A 24,058-nucleotide genomic window follows, 5' to 3' on the forward strand; every position below is an offset into this window, starting at 1 on the left:
TCCACGTGACGTCATCACGTCAATATGACGTCCATGGATACCATAGTTTCCCCCCCCCCATCTGCCCCGCCCCCTTTCCCCGGGGGAACACCAATCAGCGCTCTCCTTGCGTGGCTCGCGAGCGTTGGGCGTGGCCGGGCGCGCGGCCGCCATTTCGGGGGGGCGGGAGCAGCGCCGCCGCCATTTTGTCGCGGGCGGCTGAGGGAGAAGCGGCGGCGGCGGCGGGAGCGGGCGGAGTTCAGCGCCAGCCCCGGCCCCGGCCCCGGCCCCCGCCCCGCGCCTGCCCCGCACCGGCCCCACTAACACCTGACCGCCCGCCGGAGCCACCGGAGACCTGGCGACCGTCTGCTTCGGTGAGAGACTGCCCTGGCTGCGGGGGGGGGGGAAGGGGGCGGGACAGGCCTCGGGGCCCCCTTAGAGCTCCGGAGGGTCCCCTCAGGGTTCTGGGGGGGGGGGCCCTCTTCCCCCGGCTCCGTGCCCGGAGCTGTTCTCGGGGCTGACGGGGGCGGAGCGGGGATACCCCCGCGACGGTCACTCAGGAAAAAAAACCGCTTAAAAAACCACTTTATATTTTTAAAAGCCCACTAAAATTATTAAAAATAATTAAATGAGAAGCGAGGCTGCCGGTTGGCTCGATTTCTGGCTGTAAATCCTCTCCAAAAAGCGAGGTTTTAAGGGTGTTGTAGGGTGAGCGCGGCCCGGTCACCCACCCGTTAAATTTGGTGCTAATTATAAAAATAAATTAATAAATCGATCTGCAGAGCTCGGGGGTTGGAGCTCGGCATGTTTCCGTAGCATCCAGCACTGAGGGGGATTTAAATCCCTGCCCTGAGTCGGGTGGAACCTCGCTCGGTATTTTTAAAGGATATGATGCTTGTGTAGCATAATCTTGGATTTTTATTCCCGATTTTACGCCCTGTGCCCTTAAAATTGGGATTTGCCTCTTACTGATGCTAAAAACGTGGGAAATGTGGAGGTGTTACTCTGCTAAAGGCATTTAGTTGCCATTTGCTGCTGGATTTTTGTATTATTACCCCAAATAACAGGAAAATATTCACTGTAAGACACCTTTTTAGTAAGGGTAAAATAAAGTAACTCCCTGATTTATTAGGGCTAGAAAATACTAAAAGTCTGTTACTATAATACCCATAACCTGCCTCTCAGTTCTCTCCACCCAGAATGGAGAATTTTTTAACGTTTAACCATATAAGCATATAATCGTATAATTTTGATATTTTTGGCTTTGTTTGGCAAATTTTTATCTGAAGGTGCCACTTGATTGCCATCTTGCTGCTGGATTTTTGTATTACTATTCTTAATATTGGCAAAATATTCACTACAAAAAGATAAATTTTTGGTAAGGATGAGTTAAAGTAGCTCCCTGATTTATTAAAACTGGCAGGGGGGCTACAAAACATTAAAAAATCACACAGTCTCTAAAATCATCACAATCAGAACCTAAAAATTTTGGCAAAGGGCTAGAAAACACTAAAAATAATATATTACACATAGGAGTGGGGTAGGTTGGTTTTTTCTCCACTCAAGGGGCAAAAATGGAGGGATTATTTAATATTTAACAGTAGAAATGTAGAATAAAGGTGTAAATTTTCCCTTTTGGCCCTGTTTTGCAGATTCTCTGAAGATGGCTGCACAGTCAGCACCGAAGGTCGTGCTAAAGAGCACCACCAAGATGTCTCTGAACGAGCGGTGAGGAAGCCAACGGCACCTTCAGCTCCTAAGAAACCATGTTTTTATACTTAATTCTCACTGCCCAAATCCAAGCCCACCATGGGTCCCGCCCTCTTTTAACCTCGTCGAGCGAGCAGGTGCCTCCACACCTGCCTTCGCCTCCAGGTCCGGTGGCACAGCGGGTTAAAAGGGCCCAGTTGCGGAGGGATTGCTCCGTGGTTTAATGTTCGCGTGCCACGGAAATGTGGTGGGATGTGTTGTAAGAGCAGAGACCAACCTCACGCACCCTCCCTGTCTCTCCCACATGTTTTTGACATTGGTATTTTGGCCCGGCCGCCGCGCCCGAGGGTCCCACCTGCCCGGGTGAGCCCTGTAAGAGGCCGGTGGTGGCCCCTGGAACCAGCCCAAAGGCTCTTTGGGCCTTGTAAGAGGCAAATGCTTCGCTTCACCTCCATCTCTCCTCTGTCCTCGCGCTCTTCCCGTGGGTCATTCCGCTGGTTTTCCACGTGTGGCTCCTCTGTGACAACTAACAGGTGTCTCGCTGCCCTGCTGAGCACTTTGGGGTTAATTCTCTTACGACTGAGAAGTTTTGGGGCAGTTCTTGCTCCAGCAGCGCTGCAGGGAGCTGTAGGCTGAGCTTACTGGCACATCAGCCCATATTCCTCATTTTTAGGGGATTTATTCCACTCTTCAGCTCCCAGGATGCTGTTCAGGGGCTTTATTTACCATCTCACTGTGTGCTTGCTCTTAAATTAAGCACTAAAAGCACCAAACAAATTCTCAAGTGCCTCATTTCAGGAAAACAGTTGGGTGGAAATTAGGAGGTGCTTTGGGTGGTGGAATTTTGTAGAATCGTGGCATTATTTAATGTTGGAAAAGCCTTTAAAGTGATCATTTCCAACCTGGTTCCCGCAGCACCAGAGCACACCAGGCATTTCAGGGCACAGTGTCCTTCTAACCTGCCTCCTGGCCTGGAGTTTTTAAGCTTTTCCCGGATTTTGGGGGGTTAATTTGGCTTTTGCTGTCCCGTTTCTCCCACCTGTCATGGCCATCCCTGCTTCCTGCTGGTTGTCACCCCTTCTGCCACCTCTAAACCCACTAAACCTCCAGCTTTCTCATCCTGACTGAACTTCCACCTCATTCCTACCTTTTCCAGTCCTCGTGGCAAGCGAGGAATCCGTAATCCCATAAAAGTACCACTCTTTGCATAAGGTTCATGGGAGCTGGAGACCCACTCGAGCACCGTGAAATGCCAGTAATTGTGTGTTTTAAGCTTTAATTAAACCCCGTTTTATTCGACCTTGAAGCTTCACTAACATGCTGAAGAACAAACAGCCGATGCCGGTGAATATTCGGGCCACCATGCAGCAGCAGCAGCTGGCCAGCGCCAGAAACAGACGCCTGGCCCAGCAGATGGAGAACAGACCGTCTGTCCAGGCTGCTCTGAAGCTCAAACAGGTGAGGAAAAGCTGGATTTTGGGCTTGGAGGGATGTGGAAAATAAGCTCCTCAGAGATAAAGAAGGGAAGGGGCTGGAGGGTGAGTCCTGTGAGGGATCACTGGAGAAAAGGAGGCTCAGGGAGGATCTTCTCTCAGCTCCCAACAGGAGGGTCAGGTTGGCCATGAGGAGGAATTTCCCCATGGAAAGGGTGTTCAGGCCTTGTCAGGGGCTGCCCAGGGAGGTGGGGGAGTCCCCAGCCCTGGAGGTGTCCAGAGAAGGACTGGCTGTGGCACTGAGTGTTCTGGGCTGGGGGACGAGGTGGGGATGGGGCACAGGCTGGACTCCATGGGCTGGGAGGGCTTTTCCGACCTCACGGGTTCTGAGATTCTGTAAAAAGGCTCTTGAAGGTCCAAAAAGAGGGACACAAGGATGAGGAAGGGTCTGGAGGGGCCACACGAGGAGCAACTGAGGCTTGTTCAGCTGGAAGAGACAAGACTGGTGGGAGACCTCAGGGGGCTGCAGCTCCTCCTGAGAGGCAGCTCCGATCTCTGCTCCGTGTGAGCAGGAACAGGACCTGAGGGAACAGCTGGAGCTGTGCCAGGGGAGGGTTAGGCTGGATTTTAGGAAAAGGTTTTTCTCCCAGAGGGTAGTTGGTTGGGCACTGCCCAGGCTCCCCAGGGCAGTGGGCGCGGCCCCAAGGCTGCCTGAGCTCCAGGAGCGTTTGGACAACGCTCGAGGGACACGATGGGATTGTTGGGGTGTCTGTGCAGGGCCGGGGGTTGGACTCAATCCTTGTGGGTCCTTTCCCATTTGGGATATTCTATGATCCTAAAAACAAGACACCTTGAGGGACTTGCAGAAAATCCCGCTTTTTACCTCAGATAAGTAATTTGTCACCTCCTGGTGGTTGCTGTTGCCATGGGGGTGTTCAGTGCTGGCTGTTGACGTCTCCTCTCTATTTTTCCAGAGAAATGTCTCATCCCAGGGTTCGGGAGCTGCCGAGTGCTTCACCTCACAGTCCCACCTCCAGCCCTTAAAACCCCACCCCAGCTCCACCCTCCCTTGGCTGCGAGGAAAACAGAGGAGTTGCTGATTGTTTTGGGAATGCAGGCCTGGCTTCCAGGCATAGCCCTGCGTTTTAGGAGTGCTATCCCACATCTCATGTCGTGTCCCCAATCCCAGATTGCTGCATGACTTCCGCTTTTTCCCTACCCAATCCTCTCTTCCAGAAGAGCTTGAAGCAGCGTCTCGGGAAGAGCAACATCCAGGCTCGGCTGGGCCGGCCGGCGGGAGCGCTGGCCCGGGGGGCCCTGGGGGGCCGGGGCCTGGCCCTGGGCCAGCGCGGAATTCCACGGGGGACCCTGCGGGGCCGCGGTGCCCGGGCCATGATCCGAGGGGCTGCCACGCTCCGAGGTGGGTGCCACCCCCTGCCCGCAGCCCTGACGTCCCCCTGGCTGTTCCTCAGCCTGAATCCCGGTTTTTTTGGCTGTTCCATCACAGGTCAGGGGCTGCTCCGCGGTGGGAGGGGGATCGCCCCCCGGATGGGGCTGCGGAGAGGAGGGCTCAGGGGCCGCGGAGGGCCGGGAAGAGGCGGCCTGGGCCGAGGGGCCATGGGCCGAGGGGGGCTCGGAGGCAGAGGTGAGTGTGCCCAGACCTCAGGGATAACGGGAGTTCAGCTGCAGTCCCTTCTCCTGCTCAGGGTCGGGGGGTGGAACCTCCAGCCTCTAAAATTCCAAGTCTGGAATTTGAAAAGCTCATTTATCCAAGAGCTGGTTATTTTTAACAATAAAATGGAGAAGGGGCTTGAATTGGGTGGGAGAGGAAAACCTGGAGCCAGCTGTTGGAGGAGGGGTGGGGGCAGCCAGATGTTAAGGTTGGGCTGGGACTGAGGAATTCTTGGGAAGCTCCCAATTCTTCAGCAGCTTTGAGCGGTAGCTCTTGGACTGACAAACACAGAGGGACTGGAGCAAGCTGGGCGTGTATCCATGGCTCCACCATCTCTCTGGGCACCTGGAGGGCTGGGGTAGGGAATCCAGAGTTGAGAATTCCTTGGCTGGAAGGTGTGACTGGTTTTCCATCCCTGCCAGGTCGCGGCATGTCCAGCCGGGGCCGGGGCGGCTTCGGGGGCCGCGGGAGAGGCCGAGGCCGCGGCAGAGGCTCCGCACGGCCGGCCCTGACCAAGGAGCAGCTGGACAACCAGCTGGATGCCTACATGTCCAAGACCAAGGGACACCTGGACGCCGAGCTGGACGCCTACATGGCACAGACGGATCCCGAGGCCACCGACTGAGGGGCCAGGACTGCCCGCGGAGCTTGTGCCGTGCTGGGAGAGCCCTTCTCCATTCCCCATGGAGAATTCAGACTTAGTGTGTTCTTCGATGTTTTGATACTCTCTCTGTTGTATTAAACTTTTTTTGGGATTGTTTTTTGGGGGGGATCTTTTTCGGTGGTTTTTTTTCCCCCCCCTGAGGAAAATGGGATGGATCCACCGCTGGTGACGCGTCTGTGGGATGGGGGTCAGGCCTTGGTGTGCCTCTGGAGCTCCGTGGTTGGGGTTTGGGGTGTTTCTGTTGGATTTGGGGATGTTTTTGTTGTGTTCTGGGATGCTCTTGTTGGGATTTTGGGATGGCTCGGTTGTATTTTTGGATCGCCAGGTTCACTCCTGTAGAGTTCAGTTGAACCCACCTGAAGCCAAACCCAACCATCCCAGCAGGGCCAAGAGCCCAAGTTTAGCTGTTGTTTTCCTTCAAGATGCTCAAATCCTCTTATTCCACACCAGAAGTTCCTGTAGGTTGGAGCAGGAGGAAAATTCCCTTTCAGTGGATTTTTTTGGGGTTTAAAGTTCCTTTGGCACCGTGTTTCTGTGGTTCAAGTGCTTGTTTAAAGGAATGGGAGGCAGGGACATAAAATTCCAGCTGGGACAGCGAAGCAGAGCATCAGAACTATCTCTTACAGCACAGACTCCAAAATCTGTCATTTTTCCCCAAAAAACAATTGTACCCTGTGGCTTGGTGAAGGGTTTGTGATTCCCTTCCAGGTTTGAATTTCACCCCTTCTGTGACCTATTCTGGTTCCATTGGGATTTGGGGTTTGGGCAGCAGCCCCTTCTGGTTCCATTGGAATGGAACCAACCATTTCTGGTTGGTTATAACAAAGGAGAAAAATAATTCCCAAAGCCATGTTTAGGGGTTGGGTTTTTTTCCCAGAAAATGGGATTTTTCTCCTCCTCTGCCATGGAATTACTCTATAGGGGCAGAAGGAAGTGGAGGGAATGCGGTCGCAGCCCCAGGAACCCACCGGCTCCATCGAGTTGGGATCGGGGCCGGAGTCCGGCGGGGGGAACTGGGTCCGTGTGTGCTCAGCCAGCGTAAGCGCAGCCGCTATTGGCTGGCGAGGCGAGGGACGGTTGTTACGGCGGCTGCCACTGGCTGCGGTGCGGCGGTGTCTCACGCTCTCCGGCCGCTACTTTTGATACTGAGGGGAACAGGCAAATGCGGAAACGGGATTGAGGGGGCTGAGGGTAGGCAGGAGAGGGCTGAGGAATAGGAAGGGGCTGAGGGAACGAGGGAAAGCCCTAAAAAAAGAGGAGGAAAAAAAGCCAAAAAAACAAGGTGAAAGGACCCCAAACGTGTTGTTTTAACCGTTCTGTAATGGACGGGGTTGGGGTTTGTGGCCTGTCTGTCAGCGGTGCGGTTGTGCCTCTAGATGTTCCTGAGCTGCGCCTCGTCTGTCCCCACTCGGGACTACATTGCCCATCAGTCCCCGCGGCCTTTCCCGTCCCGGCGGACTCGGTTTCCCAGCAGCCCCCGCGGCGCGTGGGGGGGCCAAGATGGCGGTGGGGAGCGGCCCCGCGGCCCGGGAGCTCTTCGCTGAGGGGCTGCTGCAATTCCTGCGCCCCGCCGTGAGACAGCTCGACCGTCACGTCCACAGCGTCAGGTACGGCCACACGAACCGGGCAGGGCGGGCCGGGAGCGGCAGGAGGAGCGCGGGGGCTGAGGTGCAGGTAGGGCTGAGAGGGTATCTGTGGTATCTGAGGGGAGTCCAGGTCCCCTGGGGGGGTGACTTTTCGGCTGGGGGTGCTGAGGACACAGATCCCATATTGAGGGGCCTTTGGGGTGGGGTCCAATGTTTTCCCTGTCCCCTCGCAGGGAGAGCCAGGTGGAGCTGCGGGAGCACATCGACAGCCTGGCCACAGGTGAGCCAAAAACGGGGAGGGGTCACCTCTGCCACCCCTCACCCCCAGGTTTGGGGGGCACAGGGGGTTCACTGGCTCTGTGCCCCCTCCTCAGAGCTTTGCCGCATCAACGAGGACCAGAAGGTGGCCCTTGACCTCGACCCCTATGTGAAGAAGCTGCTCAACGCCCGGCGCCGGGTGGTGCTGGTCAACAACATCCTGCAGAACGCCCAGGTGGAGCTCTGGGAGGCAAAGAGGGGTTGTGGGGGGTCCCAGAGCCCCCCTGGGCACTCACAGAGGGGGGTTTTCCTGCCCAGGAGCGGCTACGGAGGCTGAACCACAGCGTGGCCAAGGAGACCGTACGGAGGAGGGCGATGCTGGAGGCTGGGGGCTACCAGGGCAAGTGAGAGCCAGGGGAGCAGGTATCCCCGGGATCACAGCCTTGGGAATTCGGGGGGTGTCCCTCCTCACCTGCCACACGGGGAGCAGGGACCCCCCCCGAGTCGTGTGCCCGGATTTGGGGGTGCTGGAATAAAAGTGACGCTGGAGTCCGTGATGGTGCCACGTCCCTGAGGGGCCTTGGGGACAGTGGGGAAAGCAGGGGTTGCCAGGGGAGGTCTGGGCACAAGCAGGGGGCGTTGGGCAGCCCCAGGGGGGTTTGAGAAGCCCACGGTGAAGTGAGGGCACCCCCAGGTAGGGTTTGGGTGTCACCAGGTGGGATTTGGGGTTTGGGCAGCCCCAGGTGGGTTTTAGGTGTCCTCAGGTGGGATTTGGGGTTCAGGCACCCCCCAGGTGGGTCCTTTCAACTTCTGGAACCTTCTCCTGCCACCCCACCAGTGTCATTCCCATCCATCCTGTGTGTCCCTGACCAACCAGGACTCACTGGAAAGGGGGAACACTTTAATGTGCAACTTTTAAAACACGGACAGGGCCAAGTCAGGGGCCCTCTCCTGCCCCAGGTGTCCCTGTGCCCTCACTCCTGGGTCTCCATGCTCTCCTCCTCCTCTCCCGCTGCTGGCTCTTCCTGGTTTTCCTCTTCCTCCTCCCCTTCCTTCTTCTCTGGGGGTTTCTCGTACGCCTTCTCCGAGGGTGTCACGATCACCCCGTCCCACGTGGACATCTCGGACGCCAGGTCTGCCCCAACAGGTGGCGCTGGATTCCAGCCCCATTCCCATCCGGATACCCCCGGGATTCCAGCTCCATTCCCCCCTGAATGCCCCTGGGATTCCAGCCCCATTCCCACCTGGATACCCCCGGGATTCCAGCTTTATTCCCACCCGGACACCCCTGGGATTCCAGCCCCATTCTCACAGGGACACCCCCACTCACAGCTGGCGTCTCCCTCCTGTCCCAGGATCTTCCGGTAGCCCCCGTGGGACAGGATGCGGACGAGGGTCTGGGCCGTGTAACACACCATGTCCTGGGGGTGGGGAGGGGTCAGTGCAGGGACAGGGACCCCCCAAGCATCCCCTCCCCTGCAGGGATCCCCTTCACCTGCTGTTCCAGCGTCATCACCGTGTGCACCCGGAAGTTGCCGCTCTCGCAGGGATCCGTGATGCCCACAGATCCGGGCAGGAAGAGCCCGGCCGCCAGGATCTGGAGGCAGCGCCTGCACACAGGACATTTCGGGTTCAAACTGGAGCATTCCAGCAGAAATACAGCCAGCAGCTCCCAGCTGGAGGAGCCGGATTCATCTCCCAGGCACCGCTCCAGTGGTTTTACAGGGAAAACGGAGCCACAGCAGGAATTTATCCCCTGGGATTGACCTGTAGGCGATGTTGAGAGCCAGGGGCTGCCGGGTGGGGTTGTTCATCACGGCGTAGTGCCCCTGGAACAGGAAGGGCAGAGGAATTAGGGCAGGAAGGGAAGAATCCCAGCTCAGGGGAAGAATCCCAAGCCCTACTGGGATTGGGATCGGGATCAGCTCCACATCCATGTCCCCCACCAGCAGGTCCAGGATCCACGGCGTGAGCGGCTCAAAGCCGGGGAAGCGGATCCTCAGGTCCTTGAGCAGCCGGATCAGGACCTTCACCCTGGGGCAGAGGCAGGAGGAGGGTCAGTCCTGCACCACCAACACCACTCCACATTCTCCATAAGGAGACCCATGATCCTTGGATCCATGATTCCCTTGGAACTCACGTGGACTGCGAGGCGTTCTCCTCAAACCACCGTGCGTGCCGGATGGCGGCCAGGGCGCTCTGCAGCACCTTGATGTCCACTGCAAAAAGCACAAAGTCCCGGTTCACCAACCCAGAGAGGCACAGGGAGGGGGCACCAGGTGCTCCCTCTGCCCCGGATCCCAGTGGGAAGCGCGGCCGGGCCCTCACGGTGCAGCTCCGGGTCCAGCTTGCGCAGGTTGGGTGGCACGGTGGTGATGAGGATCTTCACCGTGGCGTCGGCTGAGCTGATCTCAAAGCCCGTCTCGTTGGTCAGCATGGTCAGCACTGGGGGGGAAAACCGGGAATTCCACATGGAGGGGCTGGAAAACTCCTGGGAACACGGGAACTCAGCCTGCATTGCTCCAGAGGTCCCACCTTCGCTGGGGTCCTGCGCCCTCAGGCTCTCCACCACCTTGTTCCCCAAGGCTGCCACAGCTTCCACTGGGGAAAAGAAGGAAAAGGAGAAGGGTTGGAGCAGGGCTGGGAGTCGCTCCGATCCCACCTGATCCCAGCCAGCCAGCACTCACAGGTGGGCAGGATCTTCAGGATCACCACCAGATCTGCCACGTTGTGCCCCGTGGTCATCGTGCCCTTCTTGTAGGAGCCCACCTGGCGAACCTCCTCAATTTGCTGTAGGAAGGACAACCCCAAATCCCAGGAATTCAACGCACAGTGCAGCATTTTGGGGGCTCAGTATTGATCCTTAATCTGCCCTGGGCCAGGACCACCAAGGCCCTTGTGAGGGACCATCTCCCCAGGGCACTCTTTTCCCAATCCCACCAGTCCATCATCTCCCCACGGAGCTCTTTTCCCAACTTTGGGCTCACCACTTCAAAGGTTCCAGGTGCCACGATTAAGTTGTCAATGACATTGTTGATCTTGGTCACCAGGGACAGGATGGAAGCCTGGGAAGGAACAGGAGGGGGGGATTATCCAGGAAAACCTCTCAACAATTCCACTTGCAGAGCACAAAATCATCCAAGAATCTCCTCCTGGGTGCTCATTCAGCACAAAATCATCCAAGAATCTCCTCCTGGGTGCTCATTCCAGAGAATTAATTCATTTTTAGGCCGCTCCTGTGAGTCCCTGAAGGACTTCGGATTCTCCAACACCCATCCCAAGGATCTGAGGGAATTTTGGGCACCTGCTCGGCAGCGGTGGGAGCCAGGTCCTGATTCCTCTTGAGCAGGGCCTCGCTGAAGGCTGTCTCATCAGCTGCAGGTTTGACACGAGGAAAGGCCATCTCACACTGGAATGGGATGAAATTCCCACTGGGATTTTACTTTCCAACACAATTCCCTGTTCACATGATCCTACCGGAGCTCCACGAGTGTCCAGGAGCTCCCACCTGTGCAGCTTCAGAGGGTTTTATTAACTATATTAATTAATTTAATAATTTAACTCATTAAATCTGCAGCTACCGGGCCTTGGAATCACATCCCTAAAGGGCAGAAACTCAGGGAATTCGGGATGAGGGAATGATTTCTTCCTGGAAAAGGTGGGAAACAGGTGTTGCTGCGGGACCGAGAGGACACCTGAGAGGAGGTATTGGGGTCACCCCGAGGGTTGGAGAGGGGGGACAAACCTCAATCCAGGGATTGATCTGGTATAACCCCCCCAAAAAAATGATCCAAACCCCCCAAAACAGGGATGGGGGGTCGTTCAAGCTGGAAAACCCCTGGCAATCCCCAGAAAAGCCCCCCTGGATCCCCTCGGAACGGGGGTTACTCACGACATAGAAGTCAAAGGGGATGTGGGGCACAAAGGGCCGGAACCTAAAGGGGAGAGAAGACCCCACTTCACTCTCTGGGCGGGGCTTTGTCCCCCCCCAAGCCCACCCTCCTGTCACGACAGAGCGCTGTCACGACATGTGGGATGGCCCGGCAGGGTTACCTGAGCCCCCCCCGAGACACCCCCTACCGCCCTCCCCGCATCCGAAGCATTCCCAGGACTCCCCTGGATCCGAAGCGGCCGCCGCGGCCGCGGCCTCGGTCACCCCTGCGGGGAGAGAACGGGAGCGATAACGGGGGGTCCGAGCGATCCCCGGTCCCACCCCCACACCCCCCATCCCGCCGCTCCCCGTTACCCCTCCCGGTCCCGGTCCTGTCCCCCCGCTGGTTCCATCCCGATCCGCCCCGATCTCGCCGCCCCCTGTCCGGTGTCCCCCCAGTCCCGGTTACCCCCCAGTTCTACCCCGGTCCCTCCCTGGTCCCGGTCCTGGTCCCCCCCTCATTCCCGGTATTCCCCATTCCCGATATCCCCTCCCTCATTCCCGGTATCCCCCCATTCCCGATATCCCCTTCCTCATTCCCGGTATCCCCCCATTCCCGATATCCCCTCCCTCATTCCCGGTTTTCCCCCACCTCATGTCTCCGCCGCTCCCGACAATAAACCGCCGCTCTCAGACCCCGCAGCAACCCTCCCTCCCATTGGTCACCTCCATCCGCCGGCCCGCCCTCCCGGGGCCGCTCCCCGCTCTCCATTGGTCTGACCGCGCATCAATCTAAGGCAGAAACCACCAATAGCGGAGCGCGGCCGCTGGGGGGAGCCGGGTCGGTGAATGGGGCGCGAGCGGGTTGGTGCCTTACCTCGCGGCCGGGAGGGCCCTATACAGCAGCAGAGTGGCGCAGCGGGAGCGTGCTGGGCCCATAACCCAGAGGTCGATGGATCGAAACCATCCTCTGCTAGCGCTGACTTTTTCTTTTCCTCAGCACCGATCTCGTTAATCGCGTCGGGTTTTACCGCTGCTTTAAGGCGACTTTAATGGTTCTTAATACTTTTTGCAGCTCGTCCCGCCCCACGGGGTAACGGCTGTCACGTGTGTCGTCAGACCCGGGGGCTCGGGGTGTCCCCGGGGGACTGCGCGTGTCCCAGGGCTTGGACCATCCCGGCTTTGGACTGTCCCGGGGTTGGACCACCCCGGATCTGCGTGTGTGCCCGTCCACGCGCGTCCTCAACCCCCGCACGCGTCCCCGTCCGCGCGTGTCCCTCGAGTACCCCCAGTGTCCCCAGCAGCCGCGCGACCCCCCGAGTGGCACCTCCGGGGTCACCCCCCACTCCCGTGGGGCCGCGGGGACCCCTCCGTGGGGCAGAACCTCCCACGGGTGCGGAAAGGGGGGGCGAGAGATGCCCGAGCCCCCCACGACCCCTCCGCCGGGGCCGCCCGGAGGCTCCGGCGCCGCGCGGAGACAGGGCGGGGGCCGCGTTTTGGGGCGTCCCCCGCCCCACTGACGAGTTCATCGGGTCTCAGCGCCTCACTCGTGCCCGTGTCCGGTCGTGGGGCGGGTCAGCGGCAGCACCCGGGTGGTCGCGACAAGACACGGGGAGGGGAGGGGGACACATCGCGGCGCATTGCAGGGGCCGGGACCCCCTCTGAGAGCGGGAATCCCCCCCCGCCGGCGGGCGGCCCCGTGCGCCGCCCATCCCGCCCGAGGCGCCGCGGGGGGAGCGGCGAGGAAGGAGTTAAGGTCGGTGTGGATGATAACGGCCCTTTGTGTCACCAGTGGGGGGGGCGAGGAAGGGCTCAGCCCCGCCGTGGGAGGGGGGGACACGCCACTCTGCCACTCTGCCACCGTCCGTGGGCGATGCTGGCGGCGCTGGCGCTGTCCCTGCTCCTCGGCGCGGCCGCGGCGACCCCGAGCCCGACGCCCCCCGGGACCACCCCCGGGAGCGCCGCGCTGACCCTCGCCGTGGTGCTGCCCCGGCACAACCTCACCTACCCCTGGGCTTGGCCGCGCGTGGGCCCCGCCGTGCGCTTGGCCGTGGCCGCCGTCAACTCCCGGCGGGATCTGCTGCCCGGCTTCACGCTCCGCTGGGTGTTCGGCGACAGCGAGGACCGGCACGGTGTGTGCTCCGAGATGGCCGCGCCGTTGGCCGCCGTCGACCTGCGCCTGGCCCACCACCCCGCCGCCTTCGTGGGCCCCGGGTGCGTGTACACGGCGGCACCCGTGGCCCGGTTCACCAGCCACTGGCGGCTGCCGCTGGTCACGGCGGGGGCCGAGGCCCACGGCTTCGACGACAAGCGCGAGGAGTTTGCGCTGACCACACGCGCCGGCCCCAGCCACCGCAAACTGGGTGAGCTGGGCGTGCGGCTCCACCGCCGCTTCAACTGGACGCGCCGGGCGCTGCTCGTGTACTGGGACGAGAGGGTGGACGACCGGCCCTGCTTCTTCGCCGCCGAGGGCTTGTACGTCCAGCTGCCCACCCTGCGCAACCTCACGGTCATGGACGTCGTGTTCCAAGACAGCGGCAACTTCTCCTTCGTCATCCAGGAGATCAAGGCCAAGGGGCGCAGTGAGTGACAGGGAGGGGGCACTGAGACGGGGACACTGGAGCAGGAGGGGGACAGCGGGGTGGGAAAGGGACAGTGGGGTGGGGAAGGGGACACTGGAATAGGAAGGGGACAGCAGGGTGGGAAGGGGACACTGGGAGGGGAAAGGGACCGTGGGGTGGGAGAGGGAAACTGGGACGGGGAGGAGGACACTGGGATGAGAGTGGGACACTGGGATGGGAAGGGGACAGTGGGATGGGAAGGGGACACCAGGATAGGAAGGGGACAGTGGGGTGGGAAGGGGACCCTGGGATAGGAGGGGCACACCAGGATAGAAAGAGGACAGTGGGATGGGGAGGGGGACAGCAGGGTGGAGAGGAGGACACTTGGACAGGGAGGAGGACGAGGAGGGGAGAGGGAGGGGGACGGGGCGGTGCGTGGCTCGTCACGGGTGGGCACAGCTCCACACGGGTGCACATGGGTGTGCCCAGCTCGGCACGGCTTTACACGGGTGTTCACAACCATACGTGGATGTGCACAGCAGTACATGGTTGTGCCTGGCTGTGCACAGCTTTACATGGGGGTTCATGGCTGTTCACGGCTGGACATGGGTGTGCACAAGGTTTCACAGGTGTTCATGGCTCTACATGGGTTCTCATGGCTGTGCACAGGATGTTCACAGCAGTACACAGCTATACCCAGCTGTACATGGCTGTTCATGGCTGTTCACAGCTGTTCATGGCTGTTCACAGCTGTACACGGGTGTTCACGGGTGTTCATGGCCACAAATGGCTGTACATGGGTGTTCATGGGTGTGCACAGCTCTACACAGCTCCACACCTGTGTTCATGGTTGTTCATGGCTCTACATGGATGTGCACAACTTTACATGGGTGTTCATGGCTGTACATGGGTGTTCATGGCTGTACATGTGTGTTCATTGCTGTACACGAGTGTTCATGGCTGTACACGGGTGTGCAGAGCAGTACACATGTGTCCCTGGCTGTGCACGGCTGTTCATGGCTCTCACAGCTGTACACAGCTGTGCCCAACTTTACACATCTGTTCACACGTGTTCACAGCTGGGCACAGGTGTTCTGGCACTACACAGCTGTACACACGTGTTCACATGTGTTCTCGGCCATACACAGCTGCCCTGCACACTCACACACATGTGCTCTGCCCCCACCCTACCATGACCCCCCTCGAGTCCCTCCCTGTGCCGTGTCCTCCCCGGGAGCTGCCGAGCACCGTCCCCATCCCGGTGGTCCCGGGGCAGCTCCGACCTTTCCCGTGGGGCAGCCCTGGGTGACACGGGGTGGCACGGGAGGGTGGGGGTGGGTGCTCAGCCCCGAGGGTGTATTTGGGGGTCTCACAGTCCCGGGTGACACCGGGTGACATGGGGTGGCACAGGACGCAGGGTTGGTGGTGTGTGCTCAGCCCCGGGGGTGTATTTTGGGGTCTCACAGCCCCAGGTCACACAGGACAAGGGGTGGGAGGTGGGTGCTCAGCCCCAGGGGTGTATTTTGGGGTGCCGGGGGGTGGCACGGCTGGTGCCGCGGGGGTGGCACCGCCGGGGTCCCGGTGTCGCCGAGAATCCATCGGGGCCGCGGGGAGGAGGAAACGGAGTCGGGAAAACAGGAAACCTCGGCCTGGCGCCGAGGGCAGCGCCAGGCACGACACGGGGGGGCGGCACAGGGGTCAGGACCCCCCGGCCCGGGGGCAGCACAGCCCATGAGCTGTCACGTAATAACCACGGACCCCCCCGTGTGGGGCTGGGGGCTCCCGGGGGCTCCCGGGGGGTCCCAGGGATGTTGAGGGGCTGGGGCTTACGTCACACAATAACTGGGGACCCCCAGGACATGGGGCTGGGGGCTCCTGGGGTCTCCCAGGGATGTTGGGGGGTCTCAGGCCCATATCATGCAATAACCGGGGATCCCACAGACATGGAGTCGGGGTGTCCCGTGGTCTCTGGGGGCTGCCGGGGGTCCTAGAGCTGTCGGGGGGGGTGCTGTGAGGAGTCCCAGGGCTGTCTGTCGGGAGTCCCGGTGCCAAGGCCGTGCCCCCCCAGTCGTGTACGTCTGCTGTGCCCCGGACACGCTGCGGGAGCTGCTGCTGCAGGCGGAGCTCGAGGGGCTCACAGGGGGCGACTTCGCCTTCTTCTACATCGACACTTTCGGCGCCAGTCTGCAGGGGGGGCACTTCCCCGACCCCCGCCGGCCCTGGCACCGCGGCGACCACCACGACCCCCGCGCCCGTCGCGCCTTCGAGGTGAGCCGGGCACGGGCTGTGCCGCGGGCGGGGGGCACGGGGACCCCCTCGGGGGGGCACGGGGACACCAGGGAGGGCATGGGGACACCAGAGTGGGCACGGGGACACCAGAGTGGGCACAGGGACACCAGAGTGGGTATGGGGACACCAGTGTGGACACGGGGACACCAGGGAGGGCACAGGGACACCAGGGAGGGTACGGGTCCCCCCTGGGTGGGCACAGGGATCCCCAGGTGGGCATGGGGACACCAGGGACCCCCCCAGGTGGGCACAGGGACACAAGGGTGGGCACAGGGCCCCCCCCTGGGTGGGCACTTGTCTGCCAGTCCCCCCAGCCGTGTCCCCCCAGGCCGTGACCATCATCACGTACACGGAGCCCCAGAACCCCGAGTACCAGCCCTTCCTGCGGCGCCTGCGGGACGAGGCCCAGCAGCACTTCAACTTCTCCATGAAGGACGGACTGGTGGGACCAGGGGAACCGTGGGAATGGTGGGAATGGGGGGAATGACAGGGGGCACCAGGCTGGGGGCATATCAGGGAGATGGGAGCAAGGAGAAAGGGCAAGGGAGGCGGGAATGAGAGGATACGGGATGGAGCTGTGGGTGAGGGGACAAGAGACATGGGATGGAGCTGTGGGTAAGGGGACAAGGGACATGGGATGGAGCTGGGGATGAGGGGACAAGGGACATGGGATGGAGCTGGGGATGAGGGGACAAGGGACATGGGATGGAGCTGAGGACAAGGGGACAAGGGACATGGGATGGAGCCAGGGGGGAGGGGAGCAGGCCCCCCAGCTGTGCCCCATCCCCGAGACACCCCCAAGCCATCCCTGTCCCCCCAGATGAACTTCATTGCCGCTGCCTTCCACGACGGGGTCCTGCTCTACGCCCAGGCCCTCAACGAGACCCTGGAGCGCGGCGGCTCCGTCGCCGATGCCTCGGCCGTCACTCGGCAGATGTGGAACCGCACCTTCTACGGTCAGGCCCGGCCCCATCCCCGTCCTCTCCTTGTCTCCATCCCCCTCCCCATCCCATCCTTGTCCCTGGCCCCATCCCCATCCCTCCCTGTCCCCTCCCTGTCCTTTCCCTATTCCCTTCTCCATCCTCATCCATGTCCTGTCCCCATCCCCTTTCCAACCCATCCCAGCCAGGTGCCACCTCCCAGTCCCCCACCTGCCCCCTTCCCAGGATGATATTTTGGGATCAGAGCCCCCCACGGTCCCCAAGGTCCCCCCCAGACCCTCCCATCCCTCTCCTCCCAGGTGTCACTGGGTTCCTGAAGATCGACGAGAATGGGGACCGGGAGAGCGACTATTCCCTGTGGGACATGGACCCCACACGGGGGGAATTCCAGGTGAGCCCTGGCACCTGGGGGGGGGTCATTCCCAAGGAAGGGTCTGGGGGCTCCTTCCCACCCCTTTCTCTCCCCCCCACCCCAAAGATCGTGGCCAACTACAATGGCACCACCAAGAAGATCCAGATGGTGGCAGGCCGGGAGATCCACTGGCCGGGGAACGTGGTCCCGTCCGATGTCCCTCCCTGTGGATTCGACCACAGTGACCCCCTGTGCCGCCAAGGTGAGGCTGGGGGGGGCACAGACCCTGAGACCCCCACCCTGCCCCCCCCAGCCCCTCAGCACCCCCCTGTCCCCACACAGCCACTCTGTCCACGCTGGAGGTGCTGTCACTCGTGGTCAGCCTGATCCTCCTGGCCATCACCGTCACCTCCTTCTTCATCTACAGGTCAGGGGGCTTTGGGGGGGTGCGGGGGGGTCGGGGGGGTGCTGGTTAGGGTCTCACAGGCCCCCCCCCCGGTGCAGGAAGCTGCAGCTGGAGAAGGAGCTGGCAGCGGAGCTGTGGAGGGTGCGCTGGGAGGACGTGCAGATGAGCAGCCTGGAGAAGCACCTGAGGAGCGCCGGCAGCAAACTCACCCTGTCCCTGGTGGGCACCGCGGGCACCACAGGGATGGGGACGGGCACAGGGTCACCCCACGGCTCCGCTGGGGGATGGGAGTGGACACAAGGGGTCACCCCATGGCTCTGCTCAGGGACCAGGGGGATTTTGGTCACCCCATGGCCCTACTTGGGAACCAGCATCAGGGGCATTGAGCTCACCCCACAATCCCACTGGGGTCCAGGCTTTGGGGGGACCGGGGTGACTCCATGTCCCCACTCGAGGGCTGGGGCCCAGGGGATCGGGGTCACCCCACGGACCTGCTCAGGGACCAAGAGAGACCTGGGTCACCCCACATCCCTGCTCGGGGACTGGGGTCACTCCACGGCCCTGCCTGGGGACTAGGATTGGACTGGGGGGAGCAGGATCACCCCACAGCCCTGTCAGGAACCGGGGTACCAGGGGGTACGAGGCTTACCCCCCCTCTCTCCCCTCAGAGGGGCTCCAACTATGGCTCTTTGATGACCACAGAGGGGCAGTTCCAGGTCTATGCCAAGACAGCCTATTACAAGGTAGGGGGCGGGGGACCAGGCGTGGCACCCACTGCCCCGGGTCCCACCCACCGCCCCCTGTCCCTCATCCCCCGTGTCCCCCCAGGGTAACCTGGTGGCCGTGAAGCACCTGAACCGCAAACGCATCGAGCTCACGAGGAAGGTCCTGTTCGAGCTGAAGCATGTATGTGACCCCCTGGGGGGGGGACCCCAGTGGGGTCGGGATGACCCCTGATGGGGCAGGGAGTGACCGCAAATGGGCGGGAAGTGACCCCAATGGGGTGAGGGTGACCCCCAACGAGAGGGGTGACCTCCAACAAGGCGAGGGTGACTCCCAATAGGGGAGGGGAGCCCAGCCCGGTCCCACCCCACGGGTGGGTGGGGGCAGCAGGAACCCCGTGCCACCCCTGTCCCCCCCAGATGCGGGATGTGCAGAACGAGCACCTGACCCGGTTCATCGGCGCCTGCACCGACCCCCCCAACATCTGCATCCTGACCGAGTACTGCCCCCGCGGGAGCCTCCAGGTACAGGGGGGGCTGCTGGGGGGGCAGGGGTGAGAGACACCCCCCCCCAAGACACCCCTGACCCCCCTGCCCCCCCCAGGACATCCTGGAGAACGAGAGCATCACCCTGGACTGGATGTTCCGCTACTCCCTCACACACGACATCGTAAAGGTATTGACACTGCTCAGGGGGGGTCCCCATCCCACGAGGGTCCTCCCTCCATTAGGGTCCTCCATTCCCGTGCTCACCCGGGGGATAGGGAAAGGACAGGGAGGATCCCCCTTCCCATGGGAATCCCTATTCCATGGGGGTCACACATCCTGTGGTGGTCCCCAATCCCACAGGACTCCCCCGTCCCACATGGATCCTTCATCCCATCGGGCTCCTCCATCCCATGGAGGTCCCCCATCCCACAGGAGTCCCCCATCCCATGGGGATCCCCCATCCCCCCATAATCCCCCACCCCACAAGGGCCCCCCATCCCCCAGGGTGGGGAGGACCATCCACCCCCAATCTCCCTGCTCCTCTTCAGGGGATGCAGTTCCTGCACAACGGTGTCATCGTGTCCCACGGGAACCTCAAGTCCTCCAACTGCGTGGTGGATTCCCGCTTCGTGCTCAAGATCACGGACTACGGGCTGGAGAGCTTCCGCGCGGCCCCTGACGGCGACGACACCCACGCGCTCTTCGCCAGTGAGACCCCCTGCACCCCCTGTGCTCTCCCCCCACCCAGGGGTCCCGCCCGGCCTGAGCCCCCTCCCCGGTGCCACAGAGAAGCTTTGGACGGCACCGGAGCTGCTGCGGATGGAGGAGCCGCCGGCACGGGGGACGCAGAAGGGCGACGTCTACAGCTTCGGGATCATCCTGCAGGAGATCGCCCTGCGCAACGGCGTCTTCTACGTGGAGGGCGTGGACCTCAGCCCCAAAGGTGGGCACGGGGGCTGCGGGGGGGCCGGGCAATGGGGTTGGGAGCTGTTGGTGGCTGGTTGGACTTGAGGTGGGATCTGTTAATGGGTGGTTGGACCCGTTGGTGCAGATTTGGAGCTGTTAATGGGTTCTTGGACGCATTGGTGGGTGTTTGGAGCAGATGATGGGTTCTTGAACCTGCCAATGAGTCATTGGACCTGCTGATGGGTTGTTGGCCTCGCAGAGATCATCGAGCGCGTGAAGAGCGGGGAGCGGCCGAGCTTCCGGCCTTCGACCAACGTCGGGTGCCACATGGAGGAGCTGGGGCAGCTCATGCAGCACTGCTGGGCAGAGGACGCCCTGGAGCGCCCCGACTTCAACCAGATCAAGGTCCAGCTCCGCAAGTTCAACAGGTGCCTCCGCCTCCTTCAGCCCTGAGGGCGAGGGGTGACCCCCAGAGAGGGTCCCTGGGTGGGTGTTGACCCTGGGAAGGGTCCCAGGGTGGGTGTTGACCCCGTGCCCACAGGGAGAGCAGCAGCAACATCCTGGACAACCTGCTGTCCCGCATGGAGCAATACGCCAACAACCTGGAGGAGCTGGTGGAGGAGCGGACCCAGGCCTACCTGGAGGAGAAGCGCAAGGCCGAGGCCCTGCTCTACCAGATCCTGCCCCAGTGAGCACCTGGGGGGCTCCAGGGGGCACCCGGGGGGGTCTCGGCCCTGCCTGCACCCCCCCACCCCCGAGCACCCCAAAGGCAACTCTGGGCTGGGGTCCCCTGTGGGTGTCCTGTGGGGTTGGGGGGGCTGGGGAACACAGGGACCCCTGTGTGGGTTGGGGACCCCAACATGGCCTGGGAATGGGGGGGGCTGGGAACACCCTGGGGACTCCAAGGACCTCCCAGTGGTTTGGGGTTAGGGATGTTTTGAGGGGCTGGGGACCCCAAGGACTCCCACGTGGCTCTCTCAGGAGGGTCTGGGGGGGTTTGTGTCCCCCCCTTACCCCCATCTGGGAGGGTCTGTGGGGGTCACCATCCCCTTACCCCCTCCAGGAGGGTCTGTGGGGGTCACCAGCCCCTTACCCCCTCCAGGAGGGTCTGGGGATGTTGTATCCCCCTCTTACCCTCACATCCAGGAGTGTCTGAGGGGGTCGTGTCCCCCATCCCCACCCTTTACCCCCACACAGGGGGGTCGTGTCCCCCTGCCCGTGCCTGGGAAGGTCCATGGCATGGGGGTGCCATGTGCCCCCTGACCCCGCCGTGTTCCCCCAGCTCAGTGGCGGAGCAGCTCAAGCGTGGGGAGACGGTGCAGGCAGAGGCGTTTGACAGCGTCACCATCTACTTCAGTGACATCGTAGGCTTCACGGCACTGTCGGCCCAGAGCACCCCCATGCAGGTGGTGACGCTGCTCAATGACCTCTACACCTGCTTCGATGCCATCATCGACAACTTCGACGTCTACAAGGTCAGGGGGCTCAGAATCAGGGGGTCAGGGAGTCTTGGAATCCCAAAGTCCCAGGGTCCTGGAATTCCAGAATCACAAAATGCCAGAATCACAAAAATCTCAGAATAACAAAATCTTGGAAAATCTCAGAATAAAAGAATCCCACAATTACTGAATCCCAGAATCACACAATCCCAGAATCCCTGAATCACACAATCACAAAATCCCAGTATCCCAGAATCACAAAATTATAGAATCCCACAATCACAGAGTCACAGAATCCCTGAGGTTGGAAAAGCCCTCCTAGCCCGTGGAGTCCAGCCTGTTCCCCATCCCCACCTTGTCCCCTGGCCCAGAGCACTCAGTGCCACAGCCACTCCTTCCCTGGACACCTCCAGGGCTGGGAACTCCCCCACCTCCCTGGGCAGCCCCTGCCAAGGCCTGAACACCTTTTCCACACAGGAACGTCCCTGATGTCCCGGTGTCCCCTGACATTCTGGTGTCCCCTGATATCCCTGATGTCCCCATGTCCCCACAGGTGGAGACCATAGGTGATGCCTACATGGTGGTGTCGGGGCTGCCGGTGCGGAACGGGAAGCTCCACGCGCGGGAGGTGGCCCGGATGGCCCTGGCCCTGCTCGACGCCGTGCGCTCCTTCCGCATCCGCCACCGGCCGGGGCAGCAGCTGGAGCTGCGCATCGGCATCCACACAGGTCAGGGATGGGACAGGGATACAGGGACAGGGCATCAGCATCCACACGCGTCAGGGATGGGACAGGGATACAGGGACAGGGCATCCACACAGGTCAGGGATGGGACAGGGATACAGGGACAGGGCATCAGCATCCACACGCGTCAGGGATGGGACAGGGATACAGGGACAGGGCATCCACACAGGTCAGGGATGGGATAGGGATACAGGGACAGGGCATCGGCATCCACATGGGTCAGGGATGGGGCCAGGGGTCTCATGCTGTCCCCACAGGCCCAGTGTGTGCAGGGACAGGGACATGGGGACGGGCCGGGGGTCTCATGCTGTCCCCACAGGCCCGGTGTGTGCAGGGACAGAGACAGGGACATGGGGACGGGCCGGGGGTCTGACGCTGTCCCCACAGGTCCGGTGTGTGCGGGGGTCGTGGGGCTGAAGATGCCGCGGTACTGCCTGTTCGGGGACACGGTGAACACGGCGTCACGGATGGAGTCCAACGGGGAAGGTCGGGAGGGCCGGGGGGGGTGCCGGAGACTGGGGGGGTCCAGGGGACACCCGGGGGTGCTGAGGGTCCCTCCCCACCCAGCCCTGAAGATCCACATCTCGGGGGTGACCAAGGCGGTGCTGGAGGAATTCGGGTGCTTCGAGCTGGAACTCAGGGGGGACGTGGAGATGAAGGTGAGCCCCGACTCCCCCAAAACAGCCTCGACTCTCCCAAACTGCCCTGACTCCCCCAAACTGCCCTGCCCTTCCCTCAGACTTCCCTGACTCCCCCAAACTGCCCCAGCCCCCTTCAATGGACTCCCAATGGGGACCCCCCACACACCTCAAACCCCTGGGGCAATGCCCCCCTTCACTCCCCCCTGCACCCCAAACCTTGGGGTGATGTCCCCCCCGGACCCCAAAATTGGGGCAATGTCCCCCGCCCCTCCTTCACCCCAAATTTGGGGCAATCCCCCCCCTTGCACCCCAAATCTTGGGCTCTCCCCTGACCCCCCCCTCTCCCAGGGCAAGGGGAAGCTCAGGACCTACTGGCTCCTGGGGGAGCGTGGGAGCAACACCCGGGGGTGACCCCCCCTGCACCCCAAAAACACCACTCGGACCCCCAGGACCCCCGGCCACAGCCTCCCCCTCTGGCCGGGGGCTGGGGACCCCCTAAACCGGCCTCGGAGAGGACCCTCAGCACCCCGCGGGCACTGGGGGGGACACGGGGAGCTGGAGGGGACACGGAGAGGGGCTGGGGGGCTCCCCCAGCCCCCCGGGGGGGCACGAGAGCTCTAATTTTTGTAATAAAGCTGCTGTGGATGCACTCAGGGGTCTCTGGGGGGTCTCAATGGGGTCTCTGGGGGGTTCCCCCCGCACTGGGGTCCAACTGGGAGTGGGGGTGGCTCCAGGGGCATCCCCGAGTGGAGGGTTGGGGGGTCTCGGGGGGTCCCGGGGGCGTCCCTCGTGTCCGAGGGGTTCCCGGGGAGGTACCGGGGGGTTCCCGGATTGCTCGGGGGGTTCCCGGGGAGGTACCGGAGGGTTCCCGGATTGCTCGGGGGGGTCCCGGCGGGTTCCCGGGAGGTTCCTGGAGGGTCGGGGGGTCCTGGAGGTCCAGGGGGTTCTCGGGGGGCCCCAGGGGGGTGTCACTGATGTGCGGGGAGTTCCGAGGGGGTTCCCGGTGGATCCCGGCTGTTCCCGCTGCTCTCCCCGCGCGCGGGAGGGCGGAGCCTCCTCCCGCCCAAACCCCTCCCCCTCCTTCCCATTGGCCGCTCCACCCCGCGCGGCCCCTCCCTCCTCCGGTCTTGTCACTCACGGCAGTCCCCGAGCTCCCATTGGTTGACACTGGAAGGAGGGGCGGGACTTCCCTCCCGCGCCGCGCTTCCGCTTCCGGCCGGGCCCCGCCGTCCCTCTCCGGTAACTTCCGGGTGCCGCCGCCGCCCCCGGGCCCAGAGCGACCCCCCGGGACCCCGCCCGGGACCCCCTGCTCCGGGACCGCCCCCACGGGGGGCCCCCAACCCCTCCAGACACCCCCGAGGCCGCTGCGACTCGGCCCCGCCCCCCCGGATCCCCC

At 62.0% G+C, this 24,058-nt stretch overlaps 5 protein-coding genes and 1 non-coding gene across 13 annotated transcripts in view; 5 read left to right on the forward strand and 1 right to left on the reverse strand.

Moving 5' to 3' along the window:
- The first annotated feature begins 247 nt into the window (after nt 1-247).
- On the forward strand, nt 248-5,555 carry CHTOP (chromatin target of PRMT1). 5 transcript variants are annotated; one of them, XM_017838607.1, is made up of 6 exons: nt 248-353; nt 1,632-1,707; nt 2,997-3,147; nt 4,359-4,542; nt 4,630-4,767; nt 5,217-5,555. In XM_017838607.1, the coding sequence occupies exons 2-6, from the start codon at nt 1,643-1,645 to the stop codon at nt 5,417-5,419; spliced, it is 741 nt and encodes a 246-aa protein (XP_017694096.1). In that variant the 5' UTR covers nt 248-353; nt 1,632-1,642; the 3' UTR covers nt 5,420-5,555. The 5 variants fall into 5 exon arrangements, with proteins under 5 accessions (XP_017694096.1, XP_017694097.1, XP_017694095.1 ...); XM_017838608.1 differs by having other exon boundaries at nt 4,362-4,542; XM_017838606.1 differs by lacking the exon at nt 5,217-5,555 and having other exon boundaries at nt 4,362-4,542; nt 4,630-5,182.
- Nucleotides 5,556-6,546: 991 nt separating this feature from the next.
- Nucleotides 6,547-24,058, forward strand: part of SNAPIN (SNAP associated protein) — a 24,906-nt gene continuing 7,394 nt past the window's right edge. Inside the window, exons 1-5 of one of the 3 annotated variants that reach the window (XM_017838611.1) lie at nt 6,547-6,649; nt 6,835-7,065; nt 7,278-7,324; nt 7,419-7,537; nt 7,621-7,859. In XM_017838611.1, coding sequence (XP_017694100.1) covers nt 6,959-7,065; nt 7,278-7,324; nt 7,419-7,537; nt 7,621-7,710 — 363 coding nt within the window. In that variant the 5' untranslated portion in view covers nt 6,547-6,649; nt 6,835-6,958 and the 3' untranslated portion in view covers nt 7,711-7,859. Of the gene's footprint in view, nt 6,650-6,676; nt 7,066-7,277; nt 7,325-7,418; nt 7,538-7,620; nt 7,860-17,442; nt 17,446-24,058 lie in introns of those variants that run through there. The other 2 variants (XR_001878598.1, XM_017838610.1) reach the window with 2 other exon arrangements.
- On the reverse strand, nt 8,183-11,906 carry ILF2 (interleukin enhancer binding factor 2). 2 transcript variants are annotated; one of them, XM_017838603.1, is made up of 14 exons: nt 11,826-11,906; nt 11,419-11,460; nt 11,195-11,237; nt 10,607-10,711; nt 10,290-10,367; nt 9,990-10,092; nt 9,838-9,903; nt 9,631-9,747; nt 9,443-9,521; nt 9,249-9,336; nt 9,070-9,131; nt 8,798-8,912; nt 8,633-8,723; nt 8,183-8,437 (listed from the first exon to the last, which is right to left on the reverse strand). In XM_017838603.1, the coding sequence occupies exons 1-14, from the start codon at nt 11,828-11,830 to the stop codon at nt 8,277-8,279; spliced, it is 1,155 nt and encodes a 384-aa protein (XP_017694092.1). In that variant the 5' UTR covers nt 11,831-11,906; the 3' UTR covers nt 8,183-8,276. The 2 variants fall into 2 exon arrangements, with proteins under 2 accessions (XP_017694092.1, XP_017694093.1); XM_017838604.1 differs by lacking the exon at nt 11,826-11,906 and having other exon boundaries at nt 11,418-11,460.
- Nucleotides 12,078-12,149, forward strand: TRNAM-CAU. Its single transcript has one exon. It is a non-coding gene; the product is annotated as a tRNA-Met (tRNA).
- NPR1 (natriuretic peptide receptor 1) lies at nt 13,047-23,303 on the forward strand. The gene is made up of 21 exons (XM_017838586.1): nt 13,047-13,755; nt 15,803-16,002; nt 16,352-16,465; nt 16,844-16,979; nt 17,264-17,355; nt 17,443-17,578; nt 17,659-17,743; nt 17,821-17,941; nt 18,391-18,465; nt 18,551-18,628; nt 18,865-18,969; nt 19,049-19,120; nt 19,482-19,641; nt 19,721-19,876; nt 20,099-20,267; nt 20,381-20,527; nt 21,122-21,314; nt 21,832-22,006; nt 22,409-22,507; nt 22,589-22,680; nt 23,011-23,303. The coding sequence occupies exons 1-21, from the start codon at nt 13,047-13,049 to the stop codon at nt 23,071-23,073; spliced, it is 3,177 nt and encodes a 1,058-aa protein (XP_017694075.1). The 3' UTR covers nt 23,074-23,303.
- Nucleotides 23,854-24,058, forward strand: part of INTS3 (integrator complex subunit 3) — a 21,396-nt gene continuing 21,191 nt past the window's right edge. Inside the window, exon 1 of the mRNA XM_017838601.1 lies at nt 23,854-23,901. The gene's annotated coding sequence lies outside the window, so the exon portion shown is untranslated. The remainder of the gene's footprint in view (nt 23,902-24,058) is intronic.

Source organism: Lepidothrix coronata, unplaced genomic scaffold (genome assembly GCF_001604755.1).
Source record: "Lepidothrix coronata isolate B3197 unplaced genomic scaffold, Lepidothrix_coronata-1.0 Scaffold349, whole genome shotgun sequence".
NCBI classification, from domain to species: Eukaryota; Metazoa; Chordata; class Aves; order Passeriformes; family Pipridae; genus Lepidothrix; species Lepidothrix coronata.